The 18,172-nt window shown below is 38.4% G+C and overlaps 1 protein-coding gene across 1 annotated transcript; it reads left to right on the top strand.

Annotated features, from left to right (window-relative positions):
- Nucleotides 1-219: 219 nt before the first annotated feature.
- On the top strand, nucleotides 220-17,357 carry SPDL1 (spindle apparatus coiled-coil protein 1). The gene is made up of 11 exons (XM_014947735.1): nucleotides 220-677; nucleotides 1,601-1,648; nucleotides 3,691-3,863; nucleotides 5,436-5,612; nucleotides 5,894-6,088; nucleotides 6,391-6,540; nucleotides 7,160-7,258; nucleotides 7,909-8,019; nucleotides 10,773-10,956; nucleotides 11,906-12,251; nucleotides 16,504-17,357. The coding sequence occupies exons 3-11, from the start codon at nucleotides 3,705-3,707 to the stop codon at nucleotides 16,652-16,654; spliced, it is 1,572 nt and encodes a 523-aa protein (XP_014803221.1). The 5' UTR covers nucleotides 220-677; nucleotides 1,601-1,648; nucleotides 3,691-3,704; the 3' UTR covers nucleotides 16,655-17,357.
- Nucleotides 17,358-18,172: the final 815 nt, after the last annotated feature.

Genomic DNA, 18,172 nt, shown 5'->3' with positions numbered 1-18,172 from the left:
TGGGGGGGGGGAGGGGGGCGGAGCGGGTGGAGGAGGAGAGACAAAAAGGCGGGGGGGGAATGGTGGCGTCAGTTCTCGCGAGACTTAGGGCGGCGTCACGGAGGCGAGTTTGAACGGCGCGAGCGGCGGCGGCGCGGGGCGGCCGGGGGGCTGAGGTAGCGCGAGCGGCGGGCGGGGGCTGTAATGTCTGTGGGGCTGTCGCTTCGGTGCTCCTTGTCTGCTCAAGGGCGGCCTCGGGTAGCGGGGCCGAAGGGTTTGGGGAGGGCGGAGGAGAGCCCCGGTCTCTTTTCTCTCTTTTCCTGTGGTTGTATATGCGACTGGTGGCTGTTGGGCCCCTCCCCTGGCCGGGGTCGCGCTGCCAATGGGGTCCCGTTGCCTCAAGTGGGAAAGGCCTTTCTCTCTTCTCTGGCCCCGGGAGGCCCTGTCTCTAGGGAGGGAGAGAGGGGGGAAACCTCTCCTCCTCTGCCCTTTTTGCACTTTTTAACGTGGGTAGGGGGCCTTTCCCGGCTGTAAGTCACTGCCTGAGTGTGTACCGTGTGGACGGGGTTACTTTTAAGAGCCGTGTGCTGGGGTGAGTCGTTTGCTTGTGTCGGTTTGAAGAGGCGTGTGACCATTGGGAATAGCAGTTTAACTAGAACAACAGTTATCAAACAGAAGAAAGAAAGTTTGCAGGCCAGGTGAGGGCTGTTTTTATCTCTTACCCTATCATTTTTATCAAGGAGTGCTTATATGGGTGAATAACCAAGGTCTGGAGCCCCCAGTACAGAATCTGTCACAAAACGTTTGAAGATAATTAGCGCTAAGTTTTGTAACTCTTGGTAGAATAAACAGAGACTGATTTTTGTTCTTTCCCCTCCTACCTGCTCACCTTACTACTGATTTAACTTATCCTCAAACATTACTTTCAGGGTAATTTATTTAACCTTATGTATAATATTAAATTGTAGGCAGTTGCTTTCCTATGTAACTATACAGGTTTAGGAGCAAAACTACTTGGACTTGTCTGAGTAGCATCATCCAGAATTGACAATGAAAAGTTGAGGATGGCTGTGCTCCAAAAGGCTTACTTCCTGTTCTCCATAATAGTCGACAAGGGATGTGTGAATTGCAAAACTTGCTCTTTTCTTCCACACTTTAACTATAAAATAGCCTAAGATCTCTTTTTATATTCTCCAGTAAATGATTTATTAAGGGCTCAAAGATGTTGTGTGTGAAACTGGAGGACAGCATGCAAAAGAGAGTGAAGAAGTAGGAGGGAGCAAGACAAAAATCCTCAAACAGCCCTTGAAAATTACATGTCTGCTAGAAGAAGGTGACCCTGGTTGTAGGCTGTTTACTTGCCCCGCAGACCAATTGCAGAGCATCTATCCTTTGGCAACTTTGCCTGATCTGGCTGTTTCTAAACTATTTGACAGCTGCCTCAAATGAGATTTGAATAAGATTTGCATTTCTGTGGGGTTTTAGCTTGTGATCTGCATTTTCATGAGAGAGCCACAGGCGTTAAGCCCTTTCAGAAAAGGACTGCTGTGAAGGACTGCACTAGAATCGCAGCTTATACTCATCCGGACTAGACAACTGTTGCTTTTTTTTCCTTTTCAAGGTGGGGTACAAGAATAAGGTCAAGAAAAACTTAAATGGACTTCTGAAGGTGAGTTAAAAATGTTTCTCAAATTTTATTTATTAAGCTAGGAGCAATCAAACTGCTATGTTGCCTCTATATTGTTTGATGAGAAAATAAAGCTGTTTTTAAAATCCTTTTTATAAAGTGAATAAGGATTAATTCCTTCCCCTTGCTAATACAAAAGCATACCAGGAGTGGTTGGCTGTATGCTTGTATTGCTGCATCTTACTGTTAAACGTTTCAGGATTACATTGTACTCAGTGTACGTGTTCTTGCACTAGGAATAATATTGTTGATTCTTAGTTATAGGTATGCAGGTTCCTGTCTTTCACTGGCTTATTTTAGTATAAGTGTGCAAAACTAGTATTTCAGGCATTGCAGTGGCTTGATGTGAAAAACTGAAATTTCAGAGCCTGGCAGGATAAAGTCTCTTTGTATGTGTTAAACTTGAATAACAACAAGGGATGGGAAATGTGAAAAAAAGAATCTGATAATTTCAATGTTGTACCTCTGAAAGGAACAGCACAGTGTTGGCATGATCTACTTTTGCATGTTCAATTTTTCTTTTTCCCTTTATAGGAAGTTGAGTCACTTCACTAGGAGTTATCCATGTTGAATGAAAGTTTGAAAAAAAAAAAAAAAAGGCGAAGGGTGAACATTCCAATAAGGACTTGTAAAAATAATCTCTCCTGTACTGAGCTGTGAAATTTGCTTGAGTAAGACGAGCATCTCGCTAATGTTCATAAGAATAATGTATGTGCCACTAAGAAATGGCAACAACTAAATTGTTTCTGTAATTAAAAAAAAAAAAAAAAGGTGAAGGGTGTACATTCCAATAAGGACTTGTAAAAATAATCTCTCCTGTACTGAGCTGTGAAATTTGCTTGAGTAAGACGAGCATCTCGCTAATGTTCATAAGAATAATGTATGTGCCACTAAGAAATGGCAACAACTAAATTGTTTCTGTAAAAAGAAAAAGTACAGAATAAGATTTTCAATGAAGAATTACTTTAGTCTTGAAATTATAAAAATTATGAACCCAGAGTTTGGAAAATCAACTGCAGAGTTTTTGTATTTGTGTATGATTGTTACTGCGTACTTTCTGAGAGAACTCTTGGCTTCTGTTGTTCAAAAGTCTGAGTTGCTTAGCAATTTCTGTCTTAATAGGATTTATTTTTTTACAGTGTGCGAACTTAGTAGATTTGGGAGCAGGCAGTCATACAAGCTTATGATGTTAGTTTGACTTACAAAATATTTTAAAAAATAAATATTTTCTTTGAATTTATTTTGACTAACGCTTTGCAAAATTCACCTTTACTTATGTTTTCTGTTATGATATCAAGATAGAAATGGATGAATTTTCTGAAATGTGAGAAAGACATGGTTATTAACAAGTTACCTGCAGTGACTTGAGTTTAAAGTGGAAAGGTCATGAAAGACTCCATTAAGCACTTAAAATAAATAAAAATCCCTGTGTTAAAATTCCATCTATTTTAACAGGGGTTCTATTTTTGACTCTTTCCTTCAGGTACCTTTATCTGTTTCTGTACCACACGTAATGTTATTAGGAGTAAACTATCCTACTACAGCTGCCTACATGAATCTCAAGTGTTATTTCTGTACACAAGAAATGCTATACTTAGTGTGGCTTTATTTATACTACCACAGAACATATTTTCAGCCATATGGTGTGCATAAAAGTGTTTTTTCCAAGAGTATTTCCTATTCTTCTCTTGTATATGGCAAGATATCTATATACGAGTTTAACTGGGGTTCTAGTGTGCTAGGAAACTGGCCTGGTTACACAGGGGTGGTTTTGCTGTACGCTATTTGTTAAGATATAATCAGGAATAAGATGTTAAGCATGTTAATGGAGAAATAGCTATTATTTTACTGTTCACGGGACTGTTTCTTCATGAGCTACCTTTTTTTTTAATCCTTGTATTAATGCAAAAATATATCTTTGTATCCTGATTAAGAAAGGAAATCCCATAACTTCTTTTAGATTAACTACTGTAATTTACTGCAATATTTTTTTTTATCGTTTTGTATTTGCAATGTTGAAGTAGCAGAAGGAAGAAAAATGGAGGCAGAGACCATTTTAAATCTTAGAAACCAACTCAAGGAAGCAGAGAACGAGCGAAGAAAGGCAGCACAATATGGCTTGCATTTACTGGAGTCCCAAAGTGAAGTTCAAAATCAGCTGGATCAAGCACGCCATGAGCTGACTGAGAAGACTGAGGTGATGTTTTAAGCTTCAAGTATAAAAGCAGTCGAGAACTTTGTTTTAACTATTTTCTGAGTGTTACGGGTGTTCTCAGTGCCTTTTAGAGTTTAGATTAATCTTAATAAACCTTTGTAGCTTTTGTAGAGAGGGCTTTTAATCTCTGCTGTAAGATATTGAGCATAATTTTATCTAACTGGGACAGGGTTTCATAGCTAATTATGTGTCGTGTTTAGTACCATGTAGGATTAATTGTCTTTAATGTAAAATGAATAGGAAGTGCTAAAGTAATATACAAAATAAAGTAATTCTAAATTTCTTTTAGAGCATGTGTTTTGGGTATGTTTAGCAATTTATTCATATTATGCTCTCCCTGCAAGCTTTTATAGCTTAGAGGTGCATAAATAATGCTAGCAGTGAAACTGTAAAATTGATTCCTTTTGTAGTGAATTTATTAGTACATTTCTTTATAGCTCAGAACAGACTGTAGCGTAGAGTTGAAATACAGATATATTACTTAGTCAACCAGTTTTCTTCTTAGTAATTGTTAAAGAAAATTCCAAGTGGGAAAATCTCTTCCACTTTTCATAAACACTTTAGTTTTGATGTTGGTTTGTTTTCAGTCAGCCCATGCTTCAGATATACCATTTCTCTTCATTTAGTCTTTCATTTTCCATCTCTGCATCCACCCCTTCTTTTGTGATAGAGCAAAAATGTTTGTGATTCTGTTGCAGGGTTCTGGCTTTTTTTAGCAGCTGGAGAGTTGTAACACTCTGCTGTTCCGAATGACCACTAATAACTTATTTGATCAGTCTGCTGTTAGTGAGCTTAGTGCAAGAGAAGTGGCTGGAAAGCTCCTGTGACAAGGAAGCCAGGGCAGGATCATCCTCTCCTGTGGACAACCTGAGGCTGTAGCTGCTGTGTTGTCCAGCTGCACCCATAGGTTGTAATCCTGTGTTATAGGCTGGAGCAAAGTTATTAACTAAGCTTGTGTGAACCGCATCAATTGATACCTTAGATTCCAAGGGTGGGGGTAAACTCTTTTTAACCCTTTAACCCTTTGTAATTAACAAACATACACAATCAGTCATAGAGAGAAGCTGGTTGAAAAGTCATTCTGTGGTCTGGAAGGGTTGAGGAAACAGGAGACAATTGACATGTCTTCGCTAAACATCAAACTGACCTGTTCTGCTGTAGGGGAACACTTGATGGACTGTAACAGTTTCTACATCAATCAGGTTCCATGGTGGTAGAAAGGACATGTAAGCCCTCTCTAAATTTCTTCATTAAACTTGCATAAAAGATGCCCACATCCTTCATGTTTGGGCAAAGAAATACACAGTTTCCATGGAGACGAGCATGTTAGGCAACCAAATAAGTCGTAAAATTTCATAGCAGCTTATGGTTTGTTTGGGTTTTTTGTCTTAAAACATGAATATGACAATTCCCTAATTGGGACTGCAACAAAACGTTGAACGAGCTACAAGTTTGAGGCATTTAGCATCCTGGTTCTGAGCCTGTATTTGGTACATTATTTTGCACCATTTATGCATATTACAAGTAGATTTATTAGTATGTTATTTCTTTCAGAAATTTGAACAAGAAAAATACACTCTTCAGAGAGAAATTGAACTCAAGAATCGAATGTTGGAAAACCTCAGTTTTGAATATGATTCCCTTAAGCAACAGCAAAACGTGCAACTGGATAAACAGAAAGAACAGCTTGCCAGATTCTATGGACAAGAAATCGGTGACCTTAAAAACAAGGTTTGGCAGCTAATGTACAGCTCAAATGTTGCTAATAGCATTTTAAAGAGTATGTATTTTACTCATAATGGCACAGTTATTACCAAAGCAAATCTCATAAATAGTTGTAATATGTAGAAGCTTGGGTGGTTGGTTTTTTAACAAACATCTGCATCATTACATTGTGAATTACAGTAAATTTCAAAGCTTATTTTGTCTGTAATTAAAATAGAGTAAAAGGTCTTGTGCTTTTCAAAAGTTTATGATAAAATGGTACTACTTAGTTGTCAACTGTCTTTAAGTTGGAGGACCTGAAAGCAGAACTAGATGAAACCCGACTCTCAGAGAAGCAGTTGAGACACAAAGTGGATCATCAGAAGGAAATAATTGCTGCCAAATCAGAAGAGCTACGAATGATGTCTGAACGTGTACATGAGACCATGTCTTCAGAAATGCTCAATCTACAGATAGAACTCACTGAACTAGAAAGTGTGAAGGTGTGTGACTAGTACTTCGTTATTAGGAATGTAGGGTTGTTGAAGATAAAACTCTGCACTTTCACTAATTTATTTTCAGATGCTTTGTGTATATTGCTACCTCATGATTGACTTGCTATTGAGAAAATATGCACAGAAAAAATAATAGCCTTAATAACAAGACTTTAATACAACCTTTACTTTAAGATAATATTGTGTATTAAAGGTCATTATTGCTAAAACCTGTTTGGTTCACTTGTGCCTGCTTTTCTTCAAATTGTTTTAGAAACTTTTTATTTTCTACTTGTTTTTTTTTTATTTAGGCCAATGTTGAAGAAAAGCTGAATGAACTGCAGTATGGTAAAGAACAATTAGAACTCATAAATTGTAACTTACGTAATCAGCTGGAGCGTCTACAGAGAGAAAAAGAAGAAAGGGAAAAAGAAGTTGTTTCTTACTGTAATGCATTAGAGGTATTCTCCTAACTTTATTCAATGGTGGTTTGCATGAGCTGTGCTGGCTTTTCAGTGAAATACAAGCAGTTTTGAGATAGGAGTTCTGAGGAGGGAGAAAAACAGGATATTGGCTAGTCATGTTTGCTGTCTCCTGTTGCTAAATACTCTCTATATTGGCCGTCTTTTGTGAAAGGCTCTGTAAGGAGATCCTTGGCATTGCAATATTCTGCCTTGTAACAGTATCTTCTCACAGGTCACTGATATAATTCTCATTTTTATTTGAAGTTCCTGCTGAATGCCTTGGAAAAATTTGTGGTGGGGAGTAGAGGATTTGTGACTGACTAGCACAGCAAGGCTAAGAGTCTCAATACCATTAATCCAATTGATAAACATCAACGTTTTCCTTTAAAAGTTTTAGTAATGCTCTTGTTCTAAAGAACAGGTGGAATATTAAGCCTTTTAGTGAAACAAAATTGACTCTCTCCTACTGACTAGAACTGTGTGCATAAAGTACAGCAGTAAAAAATAATCTGTGCTAAAGGCTTAGGAGATGAAAAAGAGGTAAACTATTTGATTAACTCATATATACAGTGCATCAGCTGCTTAAATGACTAATATCCTCTCTGCTTTAATCTAGAAAGCTCGTGAAGCTAATCAAGAGCTTCAGGTTCAGCTGGATCATGCAGTGCAGCAATCTTTGGACCCTACAAGTAAAGGCAATTCTCTCTTTGCTGAGGTACAATCCCACAGATCTAAGAATGTACAGAGGAGAGGAGAAATACTTTTATTTTTTTATAAGTAGTTTATTTCTTACAGTAGAATTTCTAAGTAGTTTTGTTCAGCTGGTGAACGTTCTTTAATGCAGAAGATAGCATCTTTTAATATTTCACATACTGATAAATGCTGTCTTTTAAAAACATGCTGAAAATGGCTGGATGTTTGAGCATTTGGGAGGGTTTTTGGTTTAGTTTTTGAATATGAGTTCAGCTGCTGTTAAATGCATAGGAAGTTATTTTGTTTTGTGACAACACCCAGGGAGTGGGTTGGTACATATTTTATTTATTTTTTTAAGCTATTTGTTTTGATGCCAATGGACAAAACTACTCTGCAGCAACACTGAAGCATATGAAATGTTATCTTATTTCGATATTGAAGGAATAAAACAAAAATCTGTGGCACTTTGATTGGGCTTCAGCTGCTACAGCACAGTCTACTCGCTTTCATCTCAGAGCTAATGACAATAGCATGTATTTTCAAGTACTGTTCCTTGCAGTATTTGCAGAACCAACCTCGATTGCTAAGCAACATCTCCTTGTAAAATTCATCATCCGAGTGACAACAAGTGTGATAATTTTCATAGTAATAATTGTTAACAATGTTCTGTAGGTGGAGGACCGTAGGGCAGAAATGGAACGACAGCTGATCAGTGTGAAAATAAAATATCAGTCACTACAAAACCAGCATGCATTCACTAGAGAACAATTGCACAGAATGAAGGTATGACCATTACTGTAATACTCTAGGGTTTCCTTAGGGTCTGATAAGACAGTGCTTTCGTACCCAGGCTAGGGGATTGGATTATCTTTAGGATATGGTACAGTAGTCTGGGGGGAGGGAAATGGGATGAAAAAGCAAGTGAGATGTCGTGGTGCTATTTGACTTCTAGGGTACGTCAGCATCTTTCTGTTGCTACTAGTGCTACTGCTTTATCCTAGAACTCCAAGTTATACCGAAGGCACTGTCTTTGCTTACTTTGGCTGTAGTTCTTAAATGGATAAGAGTAAACCACAACTCCTGTCAGCCAAACTACCACTCAATTTGTCTTGACAATTGCTTTTTCTTTTCTTGTTGAATTCTTGTACTATGGGAATGTTGGTTGTCAGGAGTGAATGTAAAGAAAAGGGCAGGCTTGTACTCTGTCCTCTGATCACACTGGGTTTTTTCTTTTCTTTGGGTTCCTTTCTTGGCTTTTTCTTTTTTGGTTTATTCATATTTTTCTTTCTTCTCCCTATCTTAGTGAAAGAATAAGTCCTAACTCCTTCATTTAGACTACACTTCCATAGAATGGGAGCTTGTTTGTAAATAGTGTTGAGAACTAGTTAGCAGAAGTTGATTTACAAGATAACGTTAAGGGGATGCTGCAAAGCTGCCAGCTGTTTTCATGTCGGCGTTATGATTTGGCAACACAGAAGTGGATCCTTTCATTTTGGTCGAATACTTGATCATGTGGTTTGAGGAAAGTGCTTAAATGTCACAAGTGATGCTAATGACTGACACTGAAGATACAGTTTGTGTTACTGAGCATTTGTGGAGAAGTAGGTTTGAAAAAAAATGAATCAAATTTCTTAAAGGACAAGAAAAGAACCTTCTGATGTAGCAAAAGAATTCTCCTTTAGTAAAGTCTGACCTTTAGAGCTAAAGATTTGAGTGACTAAAATGATTGAATAGGGTTGGTTTCTTGAGAAATTTTCTTTCTGTAACGTGAGGGCGAGTCAGTCATCCTGATTTAATGGTGGTATGGGAAATATTCCTTATAGTGAAGGTTTTTATCAAGAACTGAGACAAATTGACATCCCTGTTATATTACTTAATGGGTTTATTTGCAATTTCAATTTTTACTCATTTGTCCCCATAAAATTTCTTCTAATATCAGTATTGGAGATGGGTAGTTTGTTAGGACAGCTGTTTTGCTTAAGCTGCCATCTTAGACCCCTGTGAGGATCCTCTCTGCTTTGCCTTGCGTTGTGATGCTGTGTGTTAAAGCTCTATCTACAGTTAGCTGATCTCTTCCCTCAGCAGCTGATCCCAACAGAATAGATAACTGTTGTTGCAGCTTTAGTTGTCAGAATATCTGAATTGTAGTATTTACAGATAAGAATATCTGACTCGACCTAAGCAGTACTCCTGGGAAAGTTTTACTATGTCTAGTAGATTTTCCCTAGTATCTCTTCCAGTTTTGTCATGTTTCTGTTCTTGGTTCCTATGCAGATCAACTGCAATTTGCAATTCTGACAGTGAGTGGGCTTTTAAGTGAAACAGGAGAAAGTTAGGGGTCTACATGCTTGGGAAATGTCAAGATATTTTTAGTCAGCTAGTGGGGGTTAAAATTTTGCCTTCCTGAGACAATTGAATCTTTCTTTGGCTCTAGTTTGTGTAAAGAATAATTAATATCCTTCACTTGACATAGGAGATTCCATAGGGTAAATGCTCTTTCTCCATTTCTCTGTTAATCTATAGTTTCACTTGATCCTTTCCCTGTGACTTCTCTAAGTGTCCTACAGTGTTACCTTCTCCATACTGCCTAGACTGGTAAAAATGCTACAGTTATCACTGACACCGTTAAGTCTTTCCATTGTGTTTCATATTTTTTCTCCATTTTTTTTTTTTTTGACTTGTAAGGGGACTGTATGAAGCTTCTTAAAGACTATAGGCTGTATATATTTATTTCTATTCTAAAAAGATAATAACACTTGGAATGTTTTACTGGACTATTTAGTTGAGATGTGTTCTTTGGCTAGTGAATTCCCTATCTATCTATCAATCAGAAACTCCATGGTGTTTGGCCTCAGGACCCCTTTTGAGCCCTCAGATGGAACTGCTGCACTTCCAGCAGGAGGCAATGGTCTGCTCTGGGAATTCTGGAGAAGTCTGTCACCTCAGGGTTGTTGCTGTTATGAAAAGCTGGTGTGACCCAAGTCCCTTAGGATTGCTGAGGGACAGTGATTCAGTGCTTATGACGTGGAAGTTAATGGCCTCTAAAATAGAGGCAGGGACATTCACTTAGTATTAACACAGTTAGTTTTACGTGGGTCATTTAGAATAAGATCTTTGTGTAAAGCTTCTATTGTCAGTTATACAAGTAGTTACATTCGTTTATATACAGGCTAGAAAAACCCCAATGAAATAGTCAATTAGTAAGTTAGAGAAGGTTTTTCACACCAGTTACGTATGCATATGTGCGTTGTTCAGCATACAGCTTTGGTTTTAACAAGCACTCTGTCTCTGGTAGCTGGACTCGCTGCTCTATGTCAAGTTCAAGTGAAAACTTTCATTGTAGTGGAAGAGGTCTCTTGGTCTCTGATTCCTACTTGTGTAGTAACACAGATTTTGTGCGGTCTCTGAATTCTTAGTTGACTTTGTATCTGCTGCTTTACTAAAAAAAACCAAACCAAACAAAAAACCCCAAACCCAAACAAAAAAACCCAAGTCTGAGTAACTGTTTTTTTTTTTTTTCCTCCCACCCCAGTAAGGAAATTGAAACCTTGAAAAATGAACTATCCTTGCAGAGGATGAAAGCTCTGCACGAGAGCCAAAGGGCTCTGGAAGTGGAAAGGAAACTCTTCACAAATGAGAGACATTTGCAAACTTGTCAGAGTGAGAATATGAACTTGCGAGTTACGCTGGATGAGCTAAAAATGAAATACGAACCTGAAGGTAAATTTTACTTTTCCATACGGGGGGGGGGGGGGGAGGAATAAATACCTGATCTTCTCAGCCTTCAAGTTGAATGACATTAAACAGGAAGGCATTGGGTTAGTTCCAGTTATCAACTAATGTGTAAATGGCTGCCTTTTTGATAATAACCTGGTCAAAAAACTGCTGAACTGAAATGGTAAGGCCCTACTTTGGTGAAGGCCCTTACTTCAATGTGTATAGTTGCATCATTTCAAAAGACTAAGGGGTACAAATTCTGGTGTTGAGAGGCTTTACAGAGTATGGCGAGATCACCACAGCAAAGGAGGTGGGAACAAATTCTCAGGAGGTGCTTTTTATAATGGTAGCAGCATCTCTCTGCTGATGAAAAATATCAGCTTTCTGAATGTAGGCAGCTGATACGAGCTTTGTAATAAGTGCAAAGCATTTAGAGGAAAAACTTTTTAGTAGCTCAAGGTAATAAGGATTAAGTTTTGGCAACAGAGGCCCAGCTGGAAAACGGCCGATACCTGGCCATGTGCAGAACCAAGGGAGTTGTAGCCTGTGGAGGAAGGTGAATGGGGAGGCAGATGGGTGGATTTTGGTTCTGGTACTTGTCTGTACCCTAAGAATCTAATTTTAAGGTCTAAGTTGTGGAAGCTTACGTAGGCAGCCTCCAAAATGGGAACAAAATAATTGAGCTTATTCATGTAGTTCGGAGCATCTAGTTAAAAACCTTGGGAAAAAGGTAGAGTGGATGGAAAGAAAGATTTTTGTCTCTCTTTCAAGCTAACTTGGGATGCTGACAGCAGATTATATGAAAAGGCGTTCTTTAAGGGATATAAGTTGTCTTATTATTATTCCAAGGTCTTTAGTCATGTGAAATGTTCCTTAATTAGTTTCATTATATTGGTGAACAAGCCACCTCCAGCTTCACTTGCATACAGGAAGTGTATTCCTTTTTTCTTAGAATTACTTAAAGGCACAAAAATTAAAAAGAAGAAGGAGAAGATTCCAGTGGATGCTACTTGTGAATACCTGGACAGTAAAAATACTTCAGTAAAAGAAGATGCTCTCACTGAATTGCCAAGTAAGGAAGAAACTAAGATGACTTCCAGGGACTTGGAGCAAAGTGGTACTTCTCCAAAAAAGCAAGCTCTTGAAGCACCGCCAATGAACATAGGTCTTCAAGCAATGCAGAAAGTCATTGAACCTGTAAGAGAAAGAAAGAGAGTTAAGATTAAAGATGAGAATCATGATGCCTTTACTTCGTGTAGCAGAAGTGGAAATAGTTCCTTAACTTCAGCTGCCTCCAGGTCAGTGTCAGCTTCTGTCTATGGTCAAGGCAATCAGCACAGACTTGCGTCTCTTTTCTTTCGCTGCATGAACTGTGCTATCCACTTCTTTATCTATTTCCTCAGTATTGCATGCAGTGTAATTCCTCAGCTCCGGCTGCCTACATTGAACCTCTTCGTACCTTTTAGAAAGACTAAAATGATGACTCATGAAAAAGACTCTTGAAACCATAACCATCTTTGACATACTTTTCCCCTTGGCGATGCTGAAGGTGTGCAGATGGCGTTACAGCTCACCTAGTTTGCTCTCCTCAGAAACAGGACTGCTTTCTTGGTCCCTTCAAAGCTGCCACACAACTCTCTGATATATCAAAGTAGCAAAGGCAATAGGTATCGTGCTTCATTTTCACTTGACACTTAATTCCAGCCCTCGTCAATTTTCAGATGCAGCTAAAAGCCTAAAAAATATTTAAATTAAGTAGTTTTTAAACTGAATTGGGTTAACAAACTTTGTGTTGTACAAGATAATAGACAATTAATTATGCTATCTGTGTTGTCAGACAATTGACTTCCATAATCTGGATGCACGATAACTAGAAACACAACTGCTAAACTGAGATCAAGTTTTTCCTCTGAATTGAGAATTTAAGTTAATTTTTGATAGGTGGTAAAGTAACTCAGTACAGTAATTAGCTCCAACTTTTTGTCTTGGTAAAAAGAATGCTGATGTGGTTTTTTTTCCTGCTGGTGCTTTTTTCTGTTCGTAATCTTATTACACACATCTTCAATGCTGGGGGAGAGGGAAGGGAAAAAAAAATCTGTGACAGTCTACTCGCTAATGTCTGCCAGTAAAAATAGTTTATTGAGTCTAGAACTCCATCAGGGATGGAGGAAGGCTTAACACATGGCAATCTGTACGATAAATCCAAAACTAATGGCTTTCAGAAGTAATTGGATTGATGTTTTGACTCTTGGATCAATTATTCAAGGTTGCATTGGATGCAATTAACTGGTTTAAAGTAACTAAACAGTACAATCTCCTGAAATAGTCTGAAAAGAATACGGCAGGAATAGCAGTTGAAGTAGCTCTGGGAAAATATGCAGGGGCTGTTGCTGAAGGAGGAAAGATCAGGAACGTGGTGAAAGTTGAGAGGACAAATAGGGTGATGTTGCATTTTGATGGTGTTGTGTACACAGAGGAACAGAGAGCATGTAACCTGGGTGTGAAAAGTTTAACTGTGTTTCTTGTATTCCTTTTGGAAAGGAAGATACAGTCTCTGCCAACAGGAACTTGTTGGAAGCCGTTTGTGAACTGAAGGGGTAAACTTGCCAGAGAGAGGGTGAGGGGAGGAAATGGTTTGATGGGATTGACGTTTGAAAGCAGAGCAAGTGGGAAAGGTGGAAGAGGAAGATGAAGTCATGCTTCAGAGGGAGGCTTCTCATCTTGCACTCATTGCTGTTCAAATAAGTAATAAAACATGAATTGATAGATAATAAAAAATAAAAATCACCAACACAACAGAAAAAACCTGCCACAAAACTCCATGTGAGCTTTTAAGTTTTTCCGTGGTAGTATAAACCTGTAAAAGCCAAATCCAGGCAGAAGGTTCTGTTTCTGATTGTTAATGAACTACTAAGTCCCCAGTTAATAATGTTATTAAGATAACATTGGGGATTTACTTAAATAATCTGTTAGGATTTATTATGAAGTCATGATAAAATCTGAGCATTTGAGAGGTTGGGTTTCTAAACACTAAAAGAATCCCTGGACTGTTGTGTGATGGATGTGGCCAGACCCTGTGTAGGGATACAGCTAAATGCAAAGGCACAGGAGAGATTGGCAACTTGAGTGGGAATGTGAAAATGCAGAGTTTGGGACACGAGAAAATAACTGGCATGTGCACGGTGGATGATTGTCAGCGTTTCACTGCCTGTTAAGTAAAATGTGATGCTCTGGCTGGAAAAGCTGTTGTGGTCATTGGGGGTTGGTTTTCTAACTGGAGCAGTTCTTGTGCAGTCATTAGTCTGGCTCTGTCACTGTTGGTCCATGGAATGTGGCAGTGAAAAGAGCCCTAGTAACTGGGAAAGGATTGCAACTTCATTTCTAGAAAATGGTGTTGGAAAAGCTTTGTCAGCTTAATTTAGGATGTGGTGAAGAAGTGGTCAGAAGTGAATAGTGTGTACTTGTGTGGGTGAGAGGTGCCCTTGGCCGAAGAGTCTTGCTTGCTAATGGGATTTAGCAAGGTAAAGCTGGGTAACTTTGAACTCGTAGCGTATTATTATGTCCGCACTGTGTGTGTGTGTGTGTGTGTGCTTAGAAAGGTTTAAAGCAAGTAAACACTGGAATACTTTATGAGGTGATGGTATCAATTAGCTCATGGTATGTGAGCGCTGAGAACATCGTATTTAAGATGACAGATTACACTATTTAAGCAATCATTATTAATTGTTAATTGCTATTGTAATTCAGGCAATGCAAGGGTTGTAGGTAGTGATACCTTCTTTTAGGCCAACTGGTCAATAGAAAGATACACTTCTGTCTTGAAATGCTTTTCTTTACTGCTGAAACAGAAATAGCATTTTCCAGCCCTTGCTGCCCAATGTAGTTTGCTTTTAGATTTGAGGTTGTCTGCTTTAGTTTGACCTAAAGAAGGGCTTGCCTGCTGAAAAGCTTATTTGCTCTTCTAAATTATGTAGTTGGATTACGCTGCCAAATCTACCTCATTTGGACTGTTGGAAGAGGAAACGCCTGTAGGCATTTGGCTCAGCAGGAGATCTGGATAACTAATACCCTCATTGGGGTTGTAGACACAGCATTCATCCTCAGGAAGTAAAGCTCCATCTGATGAGACTAGTTACCTTCCTTAAATGGGTAGAAGGAACCTCCCATTACATCTCATTTTTGGAGTCGATGTAGTCAAAGCTGGATAGAATCATGTCATAGTTTCACAAGCATTTTTTTTTAAGTGGACATGTTTAATGTTAATGGATCTCTTTTTGATCCATTCATTTCCCTGAAATCCACAGCAAAGTGGATTTCTCTGAAAGTCTCCTGAGAAAGTGCTGATAGGAAATAATATGCAGATTGCTGGCCATGGGTTATAGGAGTCTATTGGATATATTTGTGTGTAAAGATAGACTGGGGGGGCTGGGTGATCTATAGCTAAATTTCCCTAAACAATTTCACTACAGCTCCTTTCGTAGCCCTCATCTGCAGCTGCATCTCTATATTGCAAATGAATCTCCAACAAGAATAGCAGCAGCTCTCGGTGTTTGGAAACCCATCACTGATGGCAGCTGGAGATGGTTGTGGGTTGCTCACTAGAAGCTCTTGAGACCACTTGAGATCCAGTGAGAGTTGCTTTAACAGGTGTGGTGGTGAATTGGCAGAAAATTTGTGTTGGTATGTGAAGTGATGCTTAATTTGCAACTTAATTTTCCATAATTAGTTTTCCTGTGGAAATAATAATGTGCAATAGCCAACTGGTTGTGGTGATTTGGTTAAGTAAATACCACTATTTATCAATTTGTTCTAATGATGCATTTTAATGCTTACTAAATAACTCTTAAATACTCAAAACATCTGATTGTGCTCAGATGTCTAAATCTTGTTTTAACTTACCTCTTTAACAGCAACGTGGCAATAATATTGTATTCCCATCTGTATCCCTCGTGGAATTAAAACATGTCAGTGGACAAATTGTGTAATTTAGAGCCTGAAAATAAGTTTTTTCCAACAACTTTACAGTTTTCCAGGCGTTAAGGTAAAGGCAGTAGCAGTGCAGAGCTAGGTTGGAAACTAGCATGTAGTATGTATTGCTTTAAGTGTAGTCCTTCTTTTTGGTTGTGTTAAAGCAAAATGCTTGACTTCATTATGCTTGTGTTATGGTGCTGGGGCTTCGCTTGGAGTTGTGCTTTTGTGGACTCGATCTCATCTATGTGCAGAGCAGTCACTGCTTTCTTTAAGGGCTGATCCCGAGGACTTAACACATTTTGAAAGGTTGAAACTCCTTTTTACCAACCATTTCAGCAGATAAGGTGGGGGTGAGGGCAGGGAAAGGCTATACTTTAACTGATGCAATGTGAGTAGGACTGATAAAAACAATCCTTTGTTTGAGTCTCATTTTATTCTTAAACACTGCTTGCTTGCTCTGTCTTTCCATGTGGATGCTCCTGTATGACAGCGGGCTTGTTGATTTTTGCTTAAAACTCTTCTTTCATTCCTGTTTTTTATTAACTAAATATGTATTTAGAATGGTTGCTTTGCCTGTAGGTTAACAGCTGAATCCAGCTTTGAAACTACGGATAACGAAGAGAAGAAAGAAAATAAAATCATGACTGAGAAGAAAACAGAAAAGAAAAAATATACAACATTATATGTATCTTCTAAGCCAACTCCTGAAACACAATGTGCTCAGCAATAGAACTTGTATTTTTTCCTGGAAGGAACCTGAACAATTTGCAGTCCTGTTTCAGCAGGAAATACTGAGTTATGTGCAGGTTCCTGACTTAGATATTGTTCTGCCTTGTTGAATGAAGAGTATGATCACATTAATGAGATTTGCACTCTTGATCAGTTCCCAGAGAGCACGTGTAAGGTTCCTTGGCAACATCAAGTGCTGCCTTGTCTTGAATCTGGGTGAAGTCTCTTAACAGATGTTAATCACTATTAGTTTGAAGCACAGAGCTATTGAGAAAGGAGTGCTTGCTATGGAAGTTTTATTATGCGGTAAGTCAGGAGTCACCCCTGAGCAAGACAGACAGTGTTGATGTGGGACTCAGCTGAGTCGTGTGCTCCTGAATTTCTTCCAGTTGCTGGATTTGGAATTCCTAACATTTGTCCCTCTACTGTGTAGCTGTTCACTTTTCAGACTGACCTCATTGCAAAGGCACATCTGAATCTTTCAATGTGTTTTGTGGATAGTATTCCTTTAAAACTTTGTAAGTTCTTGTATTTATGCTAATAGTTAAAATAAACCTTTCTCTTCTGTTCTAAAATATAGTCTATATTGCATTTGAGTCAAAACATTTATCTAAAGCTGTCAGTTTTTGAGACGATGTATTTTGTACAAAGGATTTTGTTTTTCTAAAAAAAATTACCACTCAATAAAAGCTAAGAAAGTGTTACGCACGTGCTGTGTGTCGTCATGGTTTTAGGAGACAAGTCTTAATGTCTTAACTTCCTGATGACACTTGAGGCAGAAGAATGGTGAGGAGAGCACTTAAGCTACTTTGATTAATAATAATGAAGTCTACACAAATTTATTTCCTGGTAACTTCTAAGATATTCCACGATATTATGGGAAGCAAACATGTATCCGTGAAATAGTTCTTGTTTTTCTTGCCTTTGACCACACTTGTCGTGGGCACACTGCCACACTTGTGAACTTAAATAATACTGCATGGAAGAAATTGTGCTTTTCATGCTACAAAATGTTAGAAGAACCCTTTCTTATCCAAATGTTTTTAGTTTTGTTTAATGTCACTGTACATGGAGACATAAGTAGCATAAAACGAGAAAACAGAATTGTTTTATTTAGGGGAAGACCTTCAGTAACTTGACATTAGATGTATGTACTTTAAATGGGAGTTCTGAACTGCTGATTGTCTGCTAACAGTTAATTATTTATGTTGAAGTGCTTGACAATATGAAATTTCTAAATGTGTATTTTTAGTTGAAGTAACTTATTAATGCTACAAACAAAACTAGAATGTCATTTCAACAAGTGAATGAAACTGATTCTGTCCCCAAAACCTACTGCTTTTCTGGAATTTTCTTAGAGTGTGTAGTTCATCAGCTTGGCTGATAGATGTGCTTAGAAATCTCTTGCAGAATTGCAACTATTGGGTGGGGAAAGATGTCTGGATTTGAGGGCTTTTGTTGGCCATAACACACTTAAGGTATTGTTCTTTATGTGCGAAAATGGAATAGTTTGCATATT

This window comes from Calidris pugnax, unplaced genomic scaffold (assembly GCF_001431845.1).
Source record: "Calidris pugnax isolate Ruff unplaced genomic scaffold, ASM143184v1 scaffold27, whole genome shotgun sequence".
In the NCBI taxonomy this organism is placed as follows: Eukaryota; Metazoa; Chordata; class Aves; order Charadriiformes; family Scolopacidae; genus Calidris; species Calidris pugnax.
Note: the sequence above shows the minus strand (reverse complement) of the source record. Positions and strands in the feature narration are given on the sequence as shown.

Excerpts from the sequence above, each read along its gene's own strand:
- SPDL1 (XM_014947735.1), top strand. The coding sequence starts at position 3,705 with ATGGAGGCAGAGACCATTTTAAATCTTAGAAACCAACTCAAGGAAGCA. Across the intron at positions 5,613-5,893 it reads TCGGTGACCTTAAAAACAAG|TTGGAGGACCTGAAAGCAGA; the intron begins GTTTGGCAGCTA and ends ACTGTCTTTAAG. Across the intron at positions 6,541-7,159 it reads CTTACTGTAATGCATTAGAG|AAAGCTCGTGAAGCTAATCA; the intron begins GTATTCTCCTAA and ends GCTTTAATCTAG.